This window comes from Tachypleus tridentatus, chromosome 2 (genome assembly GCF_004210375.1).
Source record: "Tachypleus tridentatus isolate NWPU-2018 chromosome 2, ASM421037v1, whole genome shotgun sequence".
NCBI classification, from domain to species: domain Eukaryota; kingdom Metazoa; phylum Arthropoda; class Merostomata; order Xiphosura; family Limulidae; genus Tachypleus; species Tachypleus tridentatus.
The window spans coordinates 131,683,518-131,705,040 of NC_134826.1; the positions used below are offsets into that span (position 1 = coordinate 131,683,518).

The 21,523-nt window shown below is 34.6% G+C and overlaps 2 protein-coding genes across 8 annotated transcripts in view; both read right to left on the bottom strand.

Annotated features, from left to right (window-relative positions):
* Positions 1–255: 255 nt before the first annotated feature.
* On the bottom strand, positions 256–8,285 carry ana3 (rotatin homolog anastral spindle 3). Its single transcript, XM_076491047.1, is given in 3 exon segments — positions 256–2,333; positions 2,336–6,385; positions 6,387–8,285. Coding segments are annotated over 3 exon segments (6,585 nt in total). The 5' UTR covers positions 8,076–8,285; the 3' UTR covers positions 256–1,487.
* A 10,832-nt stretch (positions 8,286–19,117) lies between these two features.
* Ctl1 (choline transporter-like protein 1) overlaps positions 19,118–21,523 on the bottom strand; it is a 54,395-nt gene continuing 51,989 nt past the window's right edge. For all 7 annotated transcript variants that reach the window (XR_013025481.1, XM_076491049.1, XM_076491052.1 and 4 more), the window contains 2 exons: positions 21,415–21,504; positions 19,118–21,190 (listed from right to left, as the gene is read on the bottom strand). Coding sequence is in view for 6 of the 7 variants with exons in the window: in XM_076491049.1 (XP_076347164.1) it covers positions 21,101–21,190; positions 21,415–21,504 (180 nt within the window). In the remaining variant the exon portion in view is untranslated. The remainder of the gene's footprint in view (positions 21,191–21,414; positions 21,505–21,523) is intronic.

The following is a 21,523-nucleotide window of genomic DNA, read 5'->3' on the forward strand; positions in this document are numbered from 1 at the left end:
TCTGAGGTACATAGACTAGATGTATTGTCAAAACAAGTAATTGCTTATGCATGTTTTTTCAGATACTGTTCATTATTCTTCTTTGAATGAAAAATTTCCCATTGATTTATATTTTCAATTTTTACAATATATATGGGATACAGGCACAACTTCTATAAATTAACTATACCATAAGTAAACAACATTTAAAAATATAAGCTCCATAATATACTCTCTATATATATACGAAATAAAATGTAACAAAACTTTGGATAGTTTCCAAATATTTATTATATTACATGTTATTGATTTACATGAGAACTTCTGAGAGGAACTGAAAGACAAAGTTGCACAACATTCGAACCCAATACAGTAACAATCACTTTACACACACACTCACAAATATCAAATCATTATTTATTCTGCTAAAAGTGTTATGAGTTAACCACCATAGAAAAGACAACATTGTATCAAATTATCATTGTGAACTGCTAAATACATAAGCATTGTACAAGTCACATGCTATCAAATATATAAAATTTATACATATTATAAAAATATGATTTCTTAAATAAACTCTTTCAAGAAACTAAAAGACAACAGTTATGCAGTTGTACTGATGTAATTGTATTCAACAACAGTACTACAGTATTAAATTGCAAGTTCATATAAGGCTTTCTATAGACACTTTTATGACGAAGTACAAGCAAGATTTCAGGACTCAAAACTGTACCATGCACACTACAATAATTTCCACTTCATAAAATATAACTTTGTGAACTAGTTTTTAATCCAAATTTTACAGCCTTACAATGTACAACACACAATAAGATTTTAAATAGCCCACCATTTTCTACATCTTGAATTTTATTTAAAATAAGAAATAAACAAATCATGTTCAGATTAATAATAACACTACCTTTGTAACCTCTATAAAACAAAGTGAAAAATCATTCATGATTTTAAACTTTGATTTCACATTGTGTGATAAATGCCTAAAAATTAACTCCGATGTTACAAACAAAGTAACCAAGTTAATATTTACTGTATATTGATTCTGTGAAGGAGTCAAAAATTAAATAAACTTAGTTTGAAACAGATTAAAGCATGCTTGAGCAATTTGTTTTCAGTTTGAAAATACAAATTCAATAACCCATTCAGTAAAGTTATGAATATATTTACAAATATTTTGGTTCTCCAATTAAAATGAAATAGCAAGTCAACTGTTTTCCTATGTGTAATTATTTTTAGAACTAACAGTGTAACATGCACAAAACTGATTACCACTGAAGCCAGTAACTGTGTTAAACTGACTTTCAACATTAAAAATGAAGTCAATATCAATTTCTCAAAACAAGCACACTAATTTAACAGCATTGAATATACATGGGTTAGGTACGAAGACAAGGCTGACACATTCTATACACTTATTTACAATTACGACAGCGTGTTATTTTACAATAAAACACGACCCCATCCTTTCTTTAGACTATATTTATACATGCATTTTAGTCACCTTCTGCAAGCAACTTCATCACATTATTTAGGTACATTGCTGTTTGGTGAGACTTTTCTGTCCCTTTTTCCTCCATGAAACACACTATTTCTTGAAATTTTAGTTCTGACCATTCTGTGCTCTTTGCCAACGGTCTCACTCGCTGATGGTTAGCTAACAATGCCCATAGTCCCGAGGCAGCATATAAAGGAAGTAGTTCAGATTCATCATTCAGGCAGTTGAAAAAAAGAGGAATGATTCTTTCATATGCTTTCAGATGAGACTTATTGGTTGACTGAAAACACAAGTTTCTTAAAATAAGAACAGAGTTTTTACGGGCATCAGAGGAACCTGAAGTTGCAAAGTCTATTAACAAGTTGATGAATCCAGGAATTGTAATGAGTAGTTGTTGTCCTTCACTAACTGTGGTCAGCCTTATGAGGAATGTGAACCACAAGGTTTCCAAAAGCTGAACGTGTGTTCCTCTGTGTCTCTGTTTGGGATGTAGTTTGGTGAACTTTTCAAGCACATTTGTTCTGGCAATTATGTTTCTGCATTCACTTATGCAACAAACATTAGTTAGAACCTGAAAAGATAGTTTCAAAACAGCTGAATTTCGAGTCTTTGAAAACCTGTTTATTTCTCTTTCAGTTACAAACACAACTTGATGAAGTATTGTCATCTTACCAAATGTTGTTCCAATACTGCCCTGAGTTATTTCTATAACCATAGATCTACAAGCTTCTGCACAAAAAGCAGTATAAGTAACCAAAAAGGACAAACAACTAGACATCAGGTTAAAGTTTGTCAAACATAAACTCCATATTTTTCTAAGATAGGTAATTATTCCTAATTCACATACTTGAGTTTGGCACTTTTTGACTGATATATCAAATGCTGAAGAACATGCAATTTCTCAATAAAAAATTGAATCAGTTCCTGACATTTTGAATTATTTCCTTGCTTGGCACAACTGATAAAATTAACAGTATCTTTCAAGTCATTCAACATTATTTTAACTAAGCCTTTATCCAATACTGCAGACCTGGCAGATTCAGATACACCTAATAATGAACACAATGTATTACTCACTAGTGATGACCAACTTTCCTTCTCACTTTTAAAAATATAATGGATAGATTTCATAGGCAGACTCATAATGGTAATACCAAACTGTCCTCCAGGTTCTTCTTTTCCTTGGAAATCATTTTTATTATCAGTTAGATCCTGCTGTTGCTTGTCAAGAAGTGCTGTAAAAGTTGCAAAAGGGCCTCCTATGAATGGATCATGATCCAAACTTTCCTGAGAAGGAAGAGTTTCTATTCGTTTTGTTTCAAAAAAGCACAAATGATTCAAAAATTCAAGAGCTTTGCTTCTCAATTTTGGATAATTGTTTTGTTTGATACAAGTATTTACTTGTTCTGATATCTCCTTCCACCCTTGGGCTAAACAAAAACTGATCAGAGGCATGGCTAATACTCCCTCAATATGTAGAAGACTAGTAACTACCTGAAATACTGCTATATACAAAGAAGTAACTGCATCTGTTTTACTATAAGTAGTTAAACTACAATTGGATAAGAGATTTGTTACAGCTAACAGAGTATGTGGCTGCAGTATGAGATTATGTCTTATTTCTTTGTTCAAAAGACAAGGTTCCAGAAGACGGACAATTGCAGAATAAAGCAAAAGCTTTTCTTCTCTAAAATTTGGAGTTGAATGTTGGCTAGTTGAAAAAAACTGAAAGGTTTTTAAACATCTGAAAAGATGATGGATTAGTTGATGCTGGACCAATTCTGGACCCACAGTGTCTGGATCTTGCAGAAGAAGGTTTCGTAAAAGAAGACAGACTATTCTTATTAAACTTGGTGTAGTTACAAAAAATATTCTGCTTTCACATTGCTCAGCATCAGAGCTGCAGCTACTGAGACCTCCTAACAATGACTGGTGACTGCCTGTGTCATCTTGCTGATGTTGTGTCATATTTCCAACTCTCTCAACTACTGGAACACCTGTGTTTTGTAAGGTGTCATCCATAACAACTCTATCCAAACCAAAATGAGATGTCAATAACATTGACACAGAATCTGGCTTAATGAATTCTTGATTCAGAAGACGGATTGCCAGAAGAGGAATGTGTTCTTCGCAGTAAGAATTTGTTATCAGGACAACCATTTCCTTATAAAAACTACTATGTTGTAACACTGTTCTTAAAGCTGCTAATCCTAGAGCAGAAGCAGATATCCTAGGATCATGAATGGCTGCACCTTCATCAGAATGGACAGATCTGTTGTTTTCAGTTGTTAAGGACAACACAGTTAAATTACACAAAATAAGAGCTGCCTGTTCACGAACACTACTCGCCTCCCGATGGTCTAAAAGAAAACTCAATGCAGCTCCCCAAATACCACCACTTACTTGTCGAAGCTGTTCGCCAAGTAAATGACATCCTCTTAAAGAAACTGTTAAACAAGAAGCAATTCCAAGTCCAGCCGTTCTGACTTCAGGATCTCTATCTGTCCAAAGTGGTAAAAGCCACATTAACCCCAACCTTCTAATATTCCCTGTATTTTCTTCATGGAGCCAATAAATCTCCCAGTTATCCATTTGAGAGGTCATTTCATCTGCTAATTGATGAAGACACATTGATGCTGCTTTAACAATACCACGTCCCATAAAGGAAGTTGTATTTCCTCCTGATCCAAAGTGAAAAGCTATCACTACATCCATTAAGACTGTGAGCAACTGTCTAGTTAACTGCAATTTCTTCTTTTCTTCAAACTCTCTACTCCAAAAATGTTTTCCTGTAACATGAAGTAGTGTCACAAGCATTTTCTCTAACACTGGCAAGCTGTAAAACTGTGGAGTACCTGCAACCATTAACCCCTGGATGAGGTGACTAACAAGGCAATCTCTATCATAGACTTCAATGTCTAGTTTGCCTCGTGAAGCAACCACCAAAAGCCTACATACAAGCTTAAGAATCTCCTGTACCAACTGTTTTGGTGTACTACCCTCTTCCACAGAGACAAATTCTGACAGTCTGTTTAAAAGTTGTTGAATAGGGCCTTCTACTCTACGTACTTGTTTCCATAACCACTGATGCAATTTCACAGGTACATGTGGTAAAGTAAGAAACCAGGAACAAAAATCTAAAATATCTACAAATAGTTTCTTGTCTTCTTCACTGGAAGGAATCACTTTAAAAAATCTATCAAATGAACGATCCCAACCACTGATTAGATCGTAACTATCATCTTCCAGTTGGGAAAAAACTGTGTGCAATTTTAGAGCATGAAGTAACCTTCTTACTTTATTATGGGTAGTTGCATTAGATATTTCATTGAGAAAAAATGAGATAGCAAACAAGGAATCTGTGTATTTTAAGCATTCCACCTCATGAGCGGTGAAGTCTAGCTGGTCATCACTTCTTATATTCTTTTCACTTGATTTTAACACGTTTTGTATTCCACCTTGCCAGCACAAATTCCAACAAACTTTAAGCCTCTTAGCTACAACCTCAGACTGAAGAAGGTCAGACTGTACTGATGTGATGACCACAGCAAAGGGACTTTTTGAGTTATGAATAGGAACAGTGAAAGGAAGATGGTACCTTTTCACCACTACTGCTGGAAGAGAGAATTTGGATAAACTCTCTCCAAATGACGAAAGACAACTTACCTCATCAAATAATAAAAGTGACAAAAGCTCAGCTGAAATTTTTCTTGTTTTTTTATCCTCTTGATGCAGTAACAATGATTTTAAGACTAGGTAATATAAATGTTCATTGTAAGCTAGCCTGTGTCGTAGTATGTTGTCACTAAGAGCTGTACAACGCAACACACTTACACAGCTCGGAAGGACATCAATTGTGAATCCTCCTTCTTCAGTCTCACTACATAAAACACATTCCATTATATCAAACACTAACTGTATACCACTGTCATTCACAAAATCCTCATGAAGATTACTATTTTCTAAAACTAAAGCTAACTGTTGAAAAGCAGACTGTTTAATTGCCCCATCTAGTTTCTGGTTTTTCACTATTTCCATCAGTTTATGTAAAGTATCCCACTGAAATGGTGCATCAGAACCTTTTCTGTCATTGTTTAGGTCAGATGGGTTGTCAACTAGTAGTAGAGATGAAAGCTGTGGTTTAGAAAGAGCAGATTTTAAAACAAAGGGTCTCTTTCTCGATGATTCAGGCTCATGAGATAATATGTCAGCAATTCTTGGCGGAAGCTCAGATCTAACTCGTAAATTTGGATGGAACATCAAACGTAGATTGCTTCTTATAACTTCAAGAAAACAGACAGATGACAGGCCATCTTGAAAGTTTGGGTCTATCATATGAAAAATGCACCTTCCTAAGAATGTATCCATGTCAGTAAATGACTGCAATAATGGTAAGACTGGAATAATAGATTTCAAAATATATTTCCACAGTTCCACAGACATGGCTTGAGTATGCAGCAAACATTTTAAAATTTTACTAGTCTTAACAGAAATATTTTCCTCATCCATCATACCATAGTTGCATAACTGAAAAAGAACTTTAGAATCCAAAATAAATCTTACTCTTTTTCCCATCAAACTTAATTGTTTCTCCTTTATGCAATTATTCAATATTTGTTTTACCTCTTCTTCACATTTACTGTAAGTAACAAACCTAATTTCATGATGTGGATGTGCAAGTAGATTCAGCAGAACCTTAATTGAAGTTTTGGCACAAATAGCATTCTCGTCATCCACACTTTCAAAACATCGAGAACAGTGAAAAATAACACCAGTGATAAACTCTGTATTCTGGATGTAAGTCTGACAAAATACAGCTTCTTGTGCAAGATGTGACAGGTGCTCAGCTTTGTTTCTCTCCCATGATTTCAAACCTTCCAAAAAGTGACAAAGTGAACTTATACTCATCCTGACTTCCTCTGTTTCGAGGAACGTGAAAACCTGGATGATTTCTTAACTTAAGAAAATTCAGAAACTCTCCATGGTCACATTTATTCAAAACTCTGTAACTTTCATCCATTATTAATTTAACAACAGTGTTGGTGAAAAGTGGAGAAGTTTCAGTAATGCCTGGAAATAGCTTCAAAAGGTTACACAAACTTTTAGTAATAGCAAGAAAAATAGTTCTGTGTTTTTCAACTTGGCCTATGCCAGACGTGGCACTCATATACTGCTCTTCGTGACGATTCATAAGCTCCGCACAAGTTTCTAGACAATGACAAAATTCTGTTTTAAAGTTTGTATACTCAGAATTATTGATAACAGAAGTATTTACAAAAGGTTTTATGACCAACTTCAATAAATTAGATGCACCTTCCACAAGATTACAAACACTTCCAGTTATATGTAAGCTATGGTTATTAAAAAATGGTAACGCACTTAAAATTACAGATAAGCAATAAGACGGTATTGTTAACAGTGCTTGAGATGAGTTCAATCTAAACCTTTCTTGCATCTGATATTGTTCTGGATTTAGAGTATTCTGAGGCAGAATTAAATTAGCAGACAATTCGGGAGAAAGTTCTTGGCCATCACCTGATAAACGTTGATCATTAGTTTTAACGCAGGTATTCAAGTCTTGATGAAGTGTTGGCTGATTATTTAACGAGTTAGTCAATTGACCAAAATTACTGTCTATGCCACTCTTATTGCAATAAAATGATGCATCCTGATAAAACAACAATCTGTCATGAAGAAGACATGTCAAAACAGAGATACATTTAAGTGCTGCTATTACAACCTGATGGTTGCTTGAATGTTCTGATCTAAGTATATTTTTAAGAGAATTTATTATATCTGGCTCCTGTAAAAATACCTCTGGTGGAAAGTCTTTAAAAATCACATCACATAAAAATTTACAAGACTGTAATATAACATCTGAATCACTACTCTTAAGAGAATTATTACTTGAAGAAATAACATGAAGGTCCGATGAGCTTAAAGGTAAATATGGAAATGTTATTAACTCAAACAATTGTGTAATTCCATTACCTTCACACAAGTCTGCACGTTTTTGGCATGTACTATCGAAATAATAAAGTCCACTCTCATCAAGAAATCCTGTTGAAGACGTTTTTGGATAAGTAAATTCCACACAATTTTGTGATAAAGACACATTTTTATCTTCATGGCAAATAGTTTCTTTGGAATTTGTACATAAATGCAAGTTATTATTGTTATAAGTGTCCTTACTGACTTCAGCAACATTTTCATTAGGAAAACTTAGTAAACTAGAAATAATTTCATCGACAAGAATATGCAAATCTGGAGCGAGATCTAATCGAAGGTCTGAGAAAAATTTTACTGCTCCATGGTCAATCAAAATGACAGCTGCAGATGTATATTTCACTAGTTTATTTAGTAACACCAGAACGTCATACTGCATGGGGCAAGATTTAAAATTAAACCACCGTAACAAATGCACAAGAAACTGTCTATCTACCAAATCATCTTCCGTTATTATTCCATGATTTAGTTTGGAGAGGATATTTTTCAGAGCTCTAGTTCTAATTTCTTCGATTGTATGAGAAACTTTAACTAATAAAGTCGATAAATGATCTTCAAAGTCGTCGTTTTTGCTTGTCATCTTGTTACTGGTTAACTTTACATTATTGAAAAACATATACTTCAGCATCATAACTAAATCTCCAATACGTTAAATCATTAGTCTACACTGATTATTTCTTTCGTTATAAGACCGTAGCCACATTTTAATACGGTGCAAAACAATCATACTAGATATTATCATGAACTAGGCTTACAACAGATATTTAACATCCTCCTAAACACCACTTCAGCTGGCTGCCGTCTGCTGGTCAAAAGTGTAAGTCAGGACAGAAAATTACCGAGAATTATGAAAATTTATTATGTGTTCAAGTGTGTAATACAAGAATATAAAAGTAAAACAATACACTTTTCTATTGATAATGTTAATAAACTAAGGTGTGGATTTGTATTGTGGAAGAGTTTTTGATTTCGAAACTGGTGTTATTTTAAGGATTAATCTGGCAAAGATTTGAATTTTAGGATACATTATATATAGAGCCAAATGGTCTATTTGTTTGTTGTAAGTAGAAAGAAACAAAGACTCGGTATGAACTGTGCAGAATGTAAAGAGGAGACTTACATAGCGAGTCTCGACTCTCTAAAGTCAAAACCTTTTATAGTTGCAGTGGGAGGTGATGACTAGCTGCCTTCCCTCTAGTCTTACACTGTTCAGTTAGGGGCAACTTTGCACGAGAGTCAAAAACAAACAAACACTTTATAGCGTCCCTATAGATGAAAGGCGCAACATTTTCGGTGATGTGATTCAGTTAATATTTAGCGTGTTTTTCATACTTAAACACTGACGGCCGCTTTACAAGTGACATTCAATACCAGTGTTGTAAATAGAATGGTGTTTGTAGCCTTTTCTCCAAACAAACAGCATTGAAAAATATCTTCACAACATTTCACGTGGATAATATTGTATAATTAAATAATAAATAATGTGTAGCGTTTATATATGTAAATACACAGAGACAGAGAGAGGGAGAATATTTTCCTATTTATTAACATTAATGGAAGTCATCTATCCATTAGAAATATTCATGTAAGACAAGTTTTTTTCGCCATTATTCCGACAGATAAATAATTCTAAGAACAGCATGACAAGGTAGTTAAAACGCTCGACTCCTAATCCGAGGGTCGCGGTTTCGAATCCCCGTCACCCCAAACATTGTCACCCTTTCAGCCGTGGGACCGTTATGATGTTACGATCAATCCTACTATTCGTTGGTAAGAGAGTATCCCAAGAGTTGGCGGTGGGTGATGATGACTAGCAGTATTCCCTCTAGTCCTATACTGCTAAATTAGGGACGGCTAGCGCAGATAGCCCTCGTGTAGCTTTGCGCGAAATTCAAAAACAAACTAAGAAATAATTCTATAAGCAGTTTTCTCACATGTAACATGAAGTATTTTATAGTATGCTTATAAAGTAGAGAACTAACATCTACTATCTGTTATACATTTTTATACTATTTCTTGTTATTAGTATGTTATAGCGAATACTACAAATTATAATTTTAAAATACTTACTCCATTTTCCCCCTAGACAGGTATAAACAAGTTTAAAGTATGTTTCACTTCCAATATTGCATCTTAGGCCGGCATGGCCAAGCGTGTTAAGGCGCTCGACTCGTAATCCGAGGGTTGAGGGTTCGAATCTCAGTCGTACCAAAAATGTTCGTCCTCCCAACCGTGGAACCGTTATGATGGGACGGTCAATCCCACTATTCGTTGGTAAAAGAGTAGTCCAAGAGTTGGCGGTGGGTGATGATGACTAGCAGTATTCCCTCTAGTCCTATACTGCTAAATTAGGGACGGCTAGTGCAGATAGCTTTCGAGTAGCTTTGCGTGAAATTCAAAAACAAACAAACTTTTCCAGTATTGCATCCTTAAGGATGTTGTTTATAGGAGATTTACCGATTATTGATACAAATGAAATAAAAAGTATAAGGTATCATTCACGTGTTTTTTTTAGTATAGAAATAATGTCGAGTTTTTTCGAGGTCCAAGCAAATTTCACGGCTAAGAGGCTCTTGAGTTATTTTTCTCTGATTAAATAGTTGAATCTGACTATTTGTAAGGTTAGTAAGTTCACGAGATACCATTTATTCAATAACCGAATCATATAATTACCAGACACAGGTTACATATTGACTTTTCAGTCAAACTCCTTATACAGGTAGGTTTAAAAACATAAAAATGACTGTTATATTTAACAAAGTTATATCTTTACCTGTGGGAAATGCAAGCGTTCAAATCAACTGTCATGAAATACACGCCTCACTCACCAAACCATGGACGATTCAGTACTCCTAAATATGTCATAAAATCACAAAATTATTTCCACTAATTATCTGGAGAAGTGTCCTCCATATTAAGAAAAAAGTTTGCAATGTTCACTTTTTTACAAATAACAAGGGAATTACTAAGTACACTGCATTTTGATCAGGTTATAATGCAAAGTTGATTTTCCAATAGAACTAAAAATAAACGAAGACTTAATGTGTTTTGTTTCTCATAGAATCAAATAACAATATATTTTCTTCAAAAAAACAAAAAACAAAAGAATCCCAGCGCGTAATACATTTAATAAAAATCAAAATAGAGAATCCCAAATGTTCAACAGTCGATTCAAGCAAGAATACCTTAATGTTGTTAAAATAATATATATCATTCTGAAATTAATGGTCATCTAAATAACCGAAGTTCCAAGCTTTGTACTGCTTTCGGAAGTTCTATTACCAATTGTGCTCATTCTAATGACCATGATATACAGTACTACTCAATATGGCATTCTCCAATGTAAAATGAAGGTGAAGTCAATATAAAACCGTACATCTTGAAACATGTTTTAAGAATCATCTACTCTATGAGGGCATTGACAATCAAAGCGACATTTAATAAAACTAAAGACACAAAAGACAACTAGATCTGCACCAACTCCAGTTTATTTGACATCTTTCTCTTGAAAACAGTCGTTGATTTCATGTTGTGGCGGTCCGGCATGGCTAGGTGGGTTAAGGCGTTCGACTCGTAATCCGAGGGTCACGGGTTCGAATCCCCGTCACACCAAACATACTCGCCCTTTCAGCCGTGGTGACGTTATAATGTTACGATCTGTCAATCCCACTATTCGTTGATAAAAGAGTAGCCCAAGAGTTGGCGGTAGGTGGTGATGACTAGCTGCCTTCCCTCTAGTCTTACACTACTAAATTAGGGACGGCTAGCACAGATAGAAACGTGTTGTGGCTGGAAATTTGAGAAATCAAATTTTTTTTTTATATATTTTTCGTATCTTGTTAACAGCACCAGAAAATATGCTCGACTTTATTGCAACATCATAGACTTCACTTTGTGGTTTCAGAGCTCTTGGTTACCCTTAACGATTTGCTATGCGAGATTTATTTTATATGGAACACTCAGTACATGAATATCATTTATTGGAGATACTTTAATATTAGTCTCCAACCATAATTGTACCCGTATGGATATTAATATTCAGCTGTAAATTGGTCGAGAATTCGAACTGAACAAAATATACAAATGATAAACATATCACTGTATACATGACAAAATTTGGTTGAGAGTATTTTTGACAGATTTTGCCTCCCAGTGGAACAGTGGCATGTCTGCAGACTTGCAACGCTAAAAAATGGGTTTCTATACGCGTGGTGAGCAGAGCACAAATAGCCCATTGTGTAAATTGGTATTTAGCTAGAAACAAACAAACAAACTGATAGAATGATATAATATTAAGATTGATCCCAGAATAGTATTGTTTTAAAAATATTGTCATTTGACAAAACTAGGCTGAGAGTATTCCTGGCAGAATAACATTGTATGACGACAGTAACCAAAGAATAGTATTAAACACGTAGACAACTTACAGCCAGAAGACTACGGCTTCATCTCAGCACCAATTATAAGATTATTTGCCCAAATCTTTGGAAAATTTTGACCAGAGCAGTGTTGAAAATCTGATTAATTCCATGACCAAACAACTGAAGACCAGATGCTGACTGTTATAATGTGCATGCTTAAATTTGAACATTGGAAGTTCTCGAACAATTATAAGTATTTGTTCCAATGTCTGGGTATTCGAATTGTTATAACATGGGTCTGAATATTATTATTTTGAGTATAGCCAACAGAATTCGTTCTTTCAAGCATGTAGAGCGGCCGTCGTGTGGAAAATGTAAAGCTAATTGCTCCAAGCACTAAAAATATATGTTTTGTTACAGATTTTTAGTGTGCTTGTTGTTAAATAGAAAGCTACATAATAAGTAGCCCGTGTTCTGCTCCACACAGAAACTAAACCCCAATCGTTAGCGTTGTAAACCTGATGATTTACCGATTAACCACTGAGGAGGAAGAAGGATGTTGTCTTTCTTAAATGAATGGACTGTCTAAATCTTTCTTCTAGTGAAAGATTATATAATTTTTGTTGTTGTAAATGAACAAAAATTAGTATTCTGTTTTTGATTTAGCGGCAAATTATAAAACTTATGACAGTAAAATTCGGGATTCAATCCTTCCATGGCTATCCCTGATATTTACTTGCCATGTTATGTATATTAAAAAGGCAGTTCTTGAATATCTCACACTGCCAACTCATGGCTAATCTTCTCCGACCAAACAGTGGGTTTTAACTAACATGGAAAATAGCAGTTCCTAACATTTAACTTTGCAACTTAATTGGCTCAGATCATTGTTCTAGTTTACCCTATGCTTACTAGTAGCCTTAATTGCTAATTTACGTGCAGCGATCTAAGAACAAACAGTTATAAGTCTTATAACGGAAAATAGGTTTGTTTGTTTGTTTCTGAAAAAAAAGATACATAATTACCTGTGTTGAACTCACCATAGGTATCGAAAACCTATTTTTGGCTTTATAAACCTTCGGTTTTATCGCTGTACCAGGAGGCTGAAATAGGTTCCACTAAATGAAAGTAATATTTTACTACTTATTATAATATAGTTAAGAAACTCTTTTTATGGTTGGCTTTACCTTATAATGATGTCACATTTCTTATGATAAATATACCTGTTAGTCTTAACAACTGCGACTGTATCAATTCTAGAACACCAACTTTGCCTACTGATTCTTGTCGAACGAAATCGTAAATTGTAGACCAATTCAGAAGCGTCGCTGGGTGATTGAAAGATTCGGAGCTCAGGACAAGAACTTGTGGAAATATTCAGTACGATATCGATAATGGTTTTCTATTTTGAGTTTTAAAGAACGTCTCTGGACTAACTATAGGTATATATTTCTGCTGAATGTATTCGGGCTTAACTAGTAATAATAATCTTTTTCAGGCGCTAAAATTAACGATTGGGGCCTGGCATGGCCTAGCGCGTAAGGCGTGCGGCTCGTAATCCGAGGGTCACGGGTTTGCGCCAAACATGCTCGCCCTCCCAGCCATGGGGGCGTTATAATGTTACGGTCAATCCCACTATTCGTTGGTAAAAGAGTAGCCCAAGAGTTGGCGGTGGGTGGTGATGACTAGCTGCCTTCCCTCTAGTCTTACACTACTTAATTAGGGAGGGCTCGGTGCAGTGGGCTAACAACCTACTCACTTAAATACCTGTTGAAGAATCCGCAAGCGATTGCGGCCCTATGTTCCTAGATGGAATCTAATGTTGATAACTAACTAACTAAAATTAACGATTAAGAGTTGATGTACTAAATAGTATTAGCAAATAATACATTGGGTAAGATTTTTTTAAAAGTATCTTGCCGAATTTTTTCACTAGATGTACCTCCTCAAAGCTCCTGAAAGTGTTCTGTTTCAAGAGTAAATGAAACCTAAATTAAGATTGGTTGCTGTGAATTTCACGCATAGCTACATGAGGGCTATCTGTGTTATCTGTCCATAATTTAGCAGTGAAATACTGCATGAAAAGCAACTGGTCATCTTCACCCACCACCAACTCTTGGGCTACATTTTAATCAATGGATAGTGGGATTGACCGTTGCATTATACCACCACCACCCCCGACTGAAAGGGTAAGCATATTTTGTGAGATGGGGATTCGAATCCGCGACCCTCAGATTGTGAGTCGAGCGCTCTAACCACCTGGCCATGCCAAGCCCCCAAAGTTAATAGCAACAAATATTTATAATTTATTCCTTTTAAAGTTCTGGCGTCATACTGCGTTGTAACCTACAGAGAGAATAATTCTTCTTGTGATGCTTGGCATGTGCACATTTTACTGACTCACAACAGTACAGATTGCGACGTCAGTTTATCGTTTACTGACTGACTAAAGTCAGTAAGTAAGCTACTGATAGTATTACACATTGTAATACGGTATAGGGTGTGAGTGGTTAAAGCAGGTGACCCCTCCAGACTGCCTTCGGCCCCTTTTCTGGGAAATTACAGGTTTTTAAATTTTACAATAAATACTTTTTCACGAATTTAAAGCACAAAAAACAAGATTAAATAAAATCCTGCGATAAAAAACCAAAACCAGACGATAATGTAAATTTATATTTTTAGGCTTAAATAACTGGAACTAGTCTAAAATACTAAATAACACAAAATTTACTTAGTTATATAATATTAATAATGTGTTTTTTTAAAAATACTACATTATTATCCTTTTACCTTTAACAGTCTTACTGACATTCTGAACGAAAGTACTCACAGTAATCTTCCTATTAATAACATTTAAAAATTCCCTGCCATCTTGTGAGTAAAATGGAAACAAATACTTCTTATAGCGAATCAACCAATTTTGTTGTGACAACGCTATAGCATTATCACGTACTAAAACCTTTGCACGTAACTGAATAGCATCAAAGAGACGACCCTACCGATACAGAATTGTTTTGACAACAAATTTGCCACAACTACCCCCCCATGAAACCTAAATAAAACATATTACATTAGCTGCCAATAATAGTCCCAAGTTCCAGTTTGTCAGATGCTCGTTGGTTTGTTTTTCAGATAGGAAACTGTGATGCCACTGTTCTAAGAGAAAAGCACGCCTGGATATAGATAGAAGAGGGTCAACAAAATCCACGTGTGTGCTTTAAATAAATAAAAAAAGCAACATTGGTATCAACTAAGCTACTCTAGGACTACCATTCCTGGCCAACACCACCCACTACCACCTCTTTTCCAATTAATGGTAGAATTGACCGTCACATTATAACATATCCAAGGTTGAAACGGAAACAATGTTAAGTGATGGAACTTGAACTCGTGACATTCAGATTGCGAGTCGAGTGTTTTAATCACCATCCATTCTAGGTTCATGGAGTTCGTGATCCCTCATCATGTTTGCTGATTAATTTCATTTGATTACTAGTTTTGAATGGCCTTGTCAATACTGCGAAGTAAGGGTCAATAAATCACCATACTTTAATTTTTATTTTAACGATTCTACACAAATAGTAATTTTGAAAATCACACAAAACATTTTTTATTTATTCAAAAAAAAAAAAAAAGAGCCACAAACTGAAGAAATTACATGAAAAATTAACTTCAAAAGTAAATGTAGCATGTTAGGTTGTTCATGCAAATAAAATGCATGCCGTGTTCTACTCAAGAGTATTCAACCTAATATATTTCTATACTTGTCACGTAACTTCAAATGGGGATTAAGCACTCGACTCGTTATCCGAAGATTGTGTGTTCGAATCTCTGTCACACCAAACACGCTCGTCCTTTCAGTCGTGGGGGCGTTATAATGTGACGATAAATCTCATTATTCGTTGGTAAATAGAGTAGCCCAAGAGTTGGCGGTGGGTGGTGATGACTAGCTGCGAAATTCAAAATAACAATAACTTTTTGTTTTTTGGCTGTTGTGATTTTCCATTAAAGTATAGAATAAATAGTTATTGAAGAGTTCACCACTTGATTTGTTTTGAATTTCCTAATTTAGCAGTATAAGGCCAGAGGAAAGGCAGCTAGTCATCACCACCCACCGCCAACTTCAGAGCTAATCTTTTACCAAACGATAGTGGGATTAATCGTAACATTATAACGCCCCAACGGCTGAAAGGGCCAGCATATTTGGTGCGACAGGGATTGGAATCCGCGATCCTCGGATTATGAGTCGAACGCCTTAACCCACGTGGCCATGCCGGCCACAAAACAAAAAGTATATTAATTTTCTATTGTACTGTCAGTCTACCACTTTCAGAGACTCTTTGGTATTCACCTTTTATCTCGAATCAAGGTTAAAACATATGGTGAGTGAGCAGCAAGATATAAGCCTCTTCCCTTTGATAATGAACCCCTGTGGGTCAGCGGTAAGTTTACAGTTTATTTTCTGAAATTTGCACAAAGTTACACGAGAGCTATCTGCTCTAGCTGTCCCTAATTTAGCAATGTAAGACAAGAAGGAAGGCAGCCAGTTATCACGACTTACCGCCAACTCTTTTACCAACGAATAGGGGGGAGTTGATCGTCACGTTATAACACTCTCAAGGCTGAAAGGGCGAGCTTGATTGTTGTGACGAAAATTGGAACCAGCAACTCTCAGGTTAAGAGTTGTAAGTTTACAGACTTACAATGCTAAAATCCAGCGTTAAATACCTACGTTGGACAGTGACAATTGTATAGTTTGCAGTTAAGCAACAAACAATCCCTTTGATAAGCGAGACATTTAAAAATTGTTTGTTTTGTTTGTTTTTTGAATTTCGCACAAAGCTACTCGAGGGCTATCTGTGCTAGCCGTCCCTAATTTAGCAGTGTAAGACTAGAGGGAAGGAAGCTAGTCATCACCACCCACCGCCAACTCTTGGGCTACTCTTTTACCAACGAATAGTGGGATTGACTGAAACATTATAACGCCCCTACGGATGAAAGGGCGAGCATGTTTGGCGCGACGGGGATGCGAACCCGCGACCCTCAGATTACGAGTCGCACGCCTTAACACACTTGGCCGTGACGGGCCCATTTAAAAATAAAATTTGCATTACACTTTCTTATTTAACATTACAAAGGTTTAAATTTAATTTTTTTTGTAATAAATAAAGTACATAAATAGTTTAAAAGGTGAGAAAATCATTACTTAAAAACGAACAAGTATGATGTAAAAAAGAGTAATAAATGAGAAGATGAAAACAGTGCACAGAGAACGAGAGTAGTTCACAGAGAGATAGACAGTAGTGTTGAACATCATTAAACTTATCTTTGGTACCTGGGGCAGAACTTGATTTTCTCTATCAATATAATTAACATTCAATTTTAACAAAGTGAGAACAAAGGATCCGGCTCGGCATGGCCTGGTGGTTAGGGTGCTACGGATAACCTGAGTGTTGCGGGTTCGAATCCCCGTCATACCAAACTTGCTACCCCTTTCAGCCGTGGGGGCGTTACAAAGTGACGTTCAATTCCATTATTCGCTGGTTAAAAAGTAGCCCAAGTGTTGGCGGTGAGGGATGATGGCATTTGGAATTAATGAGAGTGCTTTGACATAAGAAGATATTGATTTCGTAGGTTCATTGTTCGTGATCTTTCTTACTAATATCACGTGTTGTTTTAAAGTATCCTTTTTGTGCTTTCACTTGTTTAAGAATCCTCTGTTTATTTTTTTAATTCCGTGCAAAGCTACACGAGGACTACCTGCGCTAGCTGTTCCTAATTTAGCAGTGTAGGACTAGAGGGAAGGCAGCTAGCTTAAGTGTAACGTCTACATTAAAATCTAAGTAATTACCCAACACATCGAAAACACCAACAAGTATATATTATTGACAAACTCAGTTTCTAATAGCTCCAAGGAACTATTTTGAATCTTGAATTTCTGGTATAAAAGTAGGTTCAACGTCTTGTACCTGGGTCATTTTATTAATATTTGATTTAGTAATCAATGCATAAAGAACCAACAGAATCACATACAAGATTACAGGTAATTATTCTTTACTAGTTAATTTACCATTATTTCACCCAACATGGTAAGAGGATTCACAAAATCTTTTACTTTTCATTTTTCTAATCTTGTTCAGCTAGTTTTTTGTTATACATTACATATTTAACGATGGAAATAATAAAATAAAAAAAACGCTTCATACAGTGAATAATTATAATGATAGGTACTTTTTAATATTCAAAACAACTTTTCAAGATAGGTAATGTACATTTCCCAAAAGCAATGGTAACATTATAACAGTTTTTCACATGGAGTTGCTGTTTTTACATCACAAGTAAAATAACATCTGATTGGTAAATATTCAGAATTCATCTTTTCCAAGAAGTACAAAAATTGTATACACATTCACAATCTCCACATCTAATATTTAGAGGAGTTCATGTACACCCTTGTAATCTTAACTTAATTTAACAACTACGTTACTGAATGGTAACCAAAACTTTCACACCATATATAAATTTTTCTACACGACTCTTTGTTGGGATTATAAATAATACCTCTTCTGAGGTATACCTTCTAAAATTGGTAAAATTGGTTTTCCAACTGTATTGGTGGTTCCTACTGTGCCTGCATTTTTCTTTAAAGAATGAATAGTTTGAATATTGCTGCTACCAGAAATGTTAATATTTTGCCTATAATTTCTTTTTAAAAACTGTATAATAATGTAATTCATGGGATGTAAAAAAGATACATTGAAATATCTACTTAACACCAGAACCATTTTTACCAAAGCCAGCGATTTGGTTGGACAGCAGGAAACTCCTGGGGTAATTCTGTGTATTGTGGAAGCTGATTAGCTGTATTTTAATCAGATTCTTCCTGCACTTATGCTGCAAGTATGTTTGTGTGCATGACATTCAGTGCCTTAATATCGATGTCATGTGATAGATTGGTGCAGACTAGCTGCCTTCCATCTGTTCAGCATTTCAAAATAAGATAACCTTAGCAGCTTTGCAAAGAATACAAATACGTTTCCAGTAGATTCTTACTAAAGATTATTCCCCAATTATACAGTAATCACTTGGATACGGCACCTACGCTAAATAGTGGTGAAAATGTATTTAGAGTGTTATTCTCTCAAACTGATCTATATTAATCACTTCATTTTTGCAGTAAAGAAAATGCTTATAAATCTCAAACAAATGCAATTTTTTATGTGAATTTTCAACAAACAAAAGACTAATAAATAACTAAATATATTTTATTATTATTTTATTTTCCATTATGTATGACAAGAAAACATTACTACATTTTATAATGAAAAATACCTCACAATATGTATACAAATAAATCATTAAAACTTTATACACATAAAAATAATCCATGTAAATTTGTTGCCATGACTTGCTGCTTTAATCGTGTTACATCGAGTTAAAAGACAAGAACAACTATCACCTGTTAGTTTCACTTCTTTCTTTACCACTTATTAGCTTTGACAAACAAAAGAGATGTTAAAATTTGTAATATGTCATTATACAAAATGGAGAGCAGCATATTTCAGTTACTGCTAATTTTCAAGTTTATTTATTGTTTAAGTAGCATTTTCCATTCATATTAAGTTCAGCTGATTCCAGTGCAGATAAAAAATTATATGAATTCGCTGTTAGCTTTGTATAATGATTTCAAAAATATTAAGTATTACTCCATAATTGAAAAAATAGACAAAAAACAAACAAGAAAAATCAATTTGTTAAATATTATTGTAAACAAGCAATGTCTTGAGTACCATAAGTGAAATAAGTGATTCTTAAAGACTGAGCTGCAACTTTTATCAAATGTTGTGTGAGTTATCTGTTGAAATCAGAAGCAAAGTAGGTCAGTGCCTGGTTAATGCCTAAAGGAACAAGGTTAAATTTTCTACCTGTACAGGAAATGAAGAGCAGAAAACTAGATTGTTGCAGCAGTTGATTAAATAGTTCATAAATAGGCATTAGTTAAATAGTTAAATGTAACATTTAATATTGAATATTAAATGTTCTCTATGGCTAATGATAACGAGAAAATCCACTTGTGGAGAAAAATATATGAGTTAAATGGCTGGTTTGGGCTGAGAAAATTTTCTTACGTGAAGGAGCAAACAACATTTTGACCTTCTTTAGTCATCAAGTTTTCTTTGTGAACCTGACGATGACCTAAGGTCGAAACGTTGTTCGCTCCTTCATGTAAGACAATTTTAACACAGCCATTTTAACACATATAATAATATGGCTAGTTGTTTACACACTATTTTCATTCCAAAGTGAATAAACATATTGCAATGCCAGAAATTACATCTTTCTTTAACAAACAGGTTCGGCAAGTTCCTCACAAGTACAGTTACACAAAAGAATTAGACCAAAACGCTGTCTGTAACACAAGCATGCTCTGCTGGACCTCAGGTAACTTCAATGGTTTCTCTAGCCACTGATTATAAATGTTCTGTTTGAAGATTTTTTTTTTTAATAATTGGCACCGTTAACCAAGTATCTTTAAAAATTTGTTGTCTATTTTTCTACGAGAACCATTACCAAAACACTTTGTTGTCAAAAGAGAAACAAAGAAACTTAATGCTCTCTAAAATTAATTAAGGGTTTTATCCTTCTTGCTTTCTAGTAGAAAACCTGGATGAATTCCATCAAAACATAAACAAAATTACACAGTCCTAATCAACAGTTTTTTCAAACACAAATTTAAAAATATTATATAAAAATCCAACTGGCTTAGTAAAATTTCCAAAAATAAAAGTGGTTGAAAAAATAGTATCTTTCTTAGTTGATGCAAAAAACAAGACTTCTGATCACATTTAACAACATAGAAGTCCTTACTATATTCTTGCCAAGTTAGCTGAAAATGATGTACAAATTTGTTTGAAGTTTTAAAAACAAAAGCGAATCAACATAATTAAACTCCAAGGTGCTACAACAGGTGGGAAACAATGAAATGATAATATTAATTATATCACAACCTCACTCCCTCTTTGTACCAATGGTTTCAAATAATTAAACACAATGACAATACTAACATTAAAGAATTAGAGCTGTTGTTTTATACAAACAACAAAATTTGTGGCCCACAATTACTTATTAAAAAAAAATTATCAAGGTACTCATATAATAAAACTAAAACAGTTGTACTACGCTAATTAATCAACTTAGTATATTTCACATACATACATCCCAGTATTGTAATGTGAATGTCTGGCTACTCTTGATCACTTTCACCACGGCTTTTTGTTGGCATTTCTTGAAGGGGCTGTGCTCCTTCTCCTACGTCTTCTCCAGTCAAGATCCTCTGTTCAAGTTTAAGGTAGTAAAAGTAAGTTACTGAAAGTTGTACTTACAGTTTTGGTTTGGTTTTTCTACAAGTGAGAAGTTTAAATATATATAAAATACCCCTGAAAATATTTACAATAATAAAACATTAAGGTTATGCAGAACCAGTACTGATCTTGTATATATAAATATCTAAGGTTATGAACCTAAAAGTAACAAGTTTTAAGTAGAAACTTTCATTACCATTAAAGACTTGTGTCTTGTAAATTCTGCATCTTGTCTCTTGCTCTTAAACTGTTCACAGGCACAAAGAAATAAGGTATCGATGACCATCTAACAAAAAACATCAGTT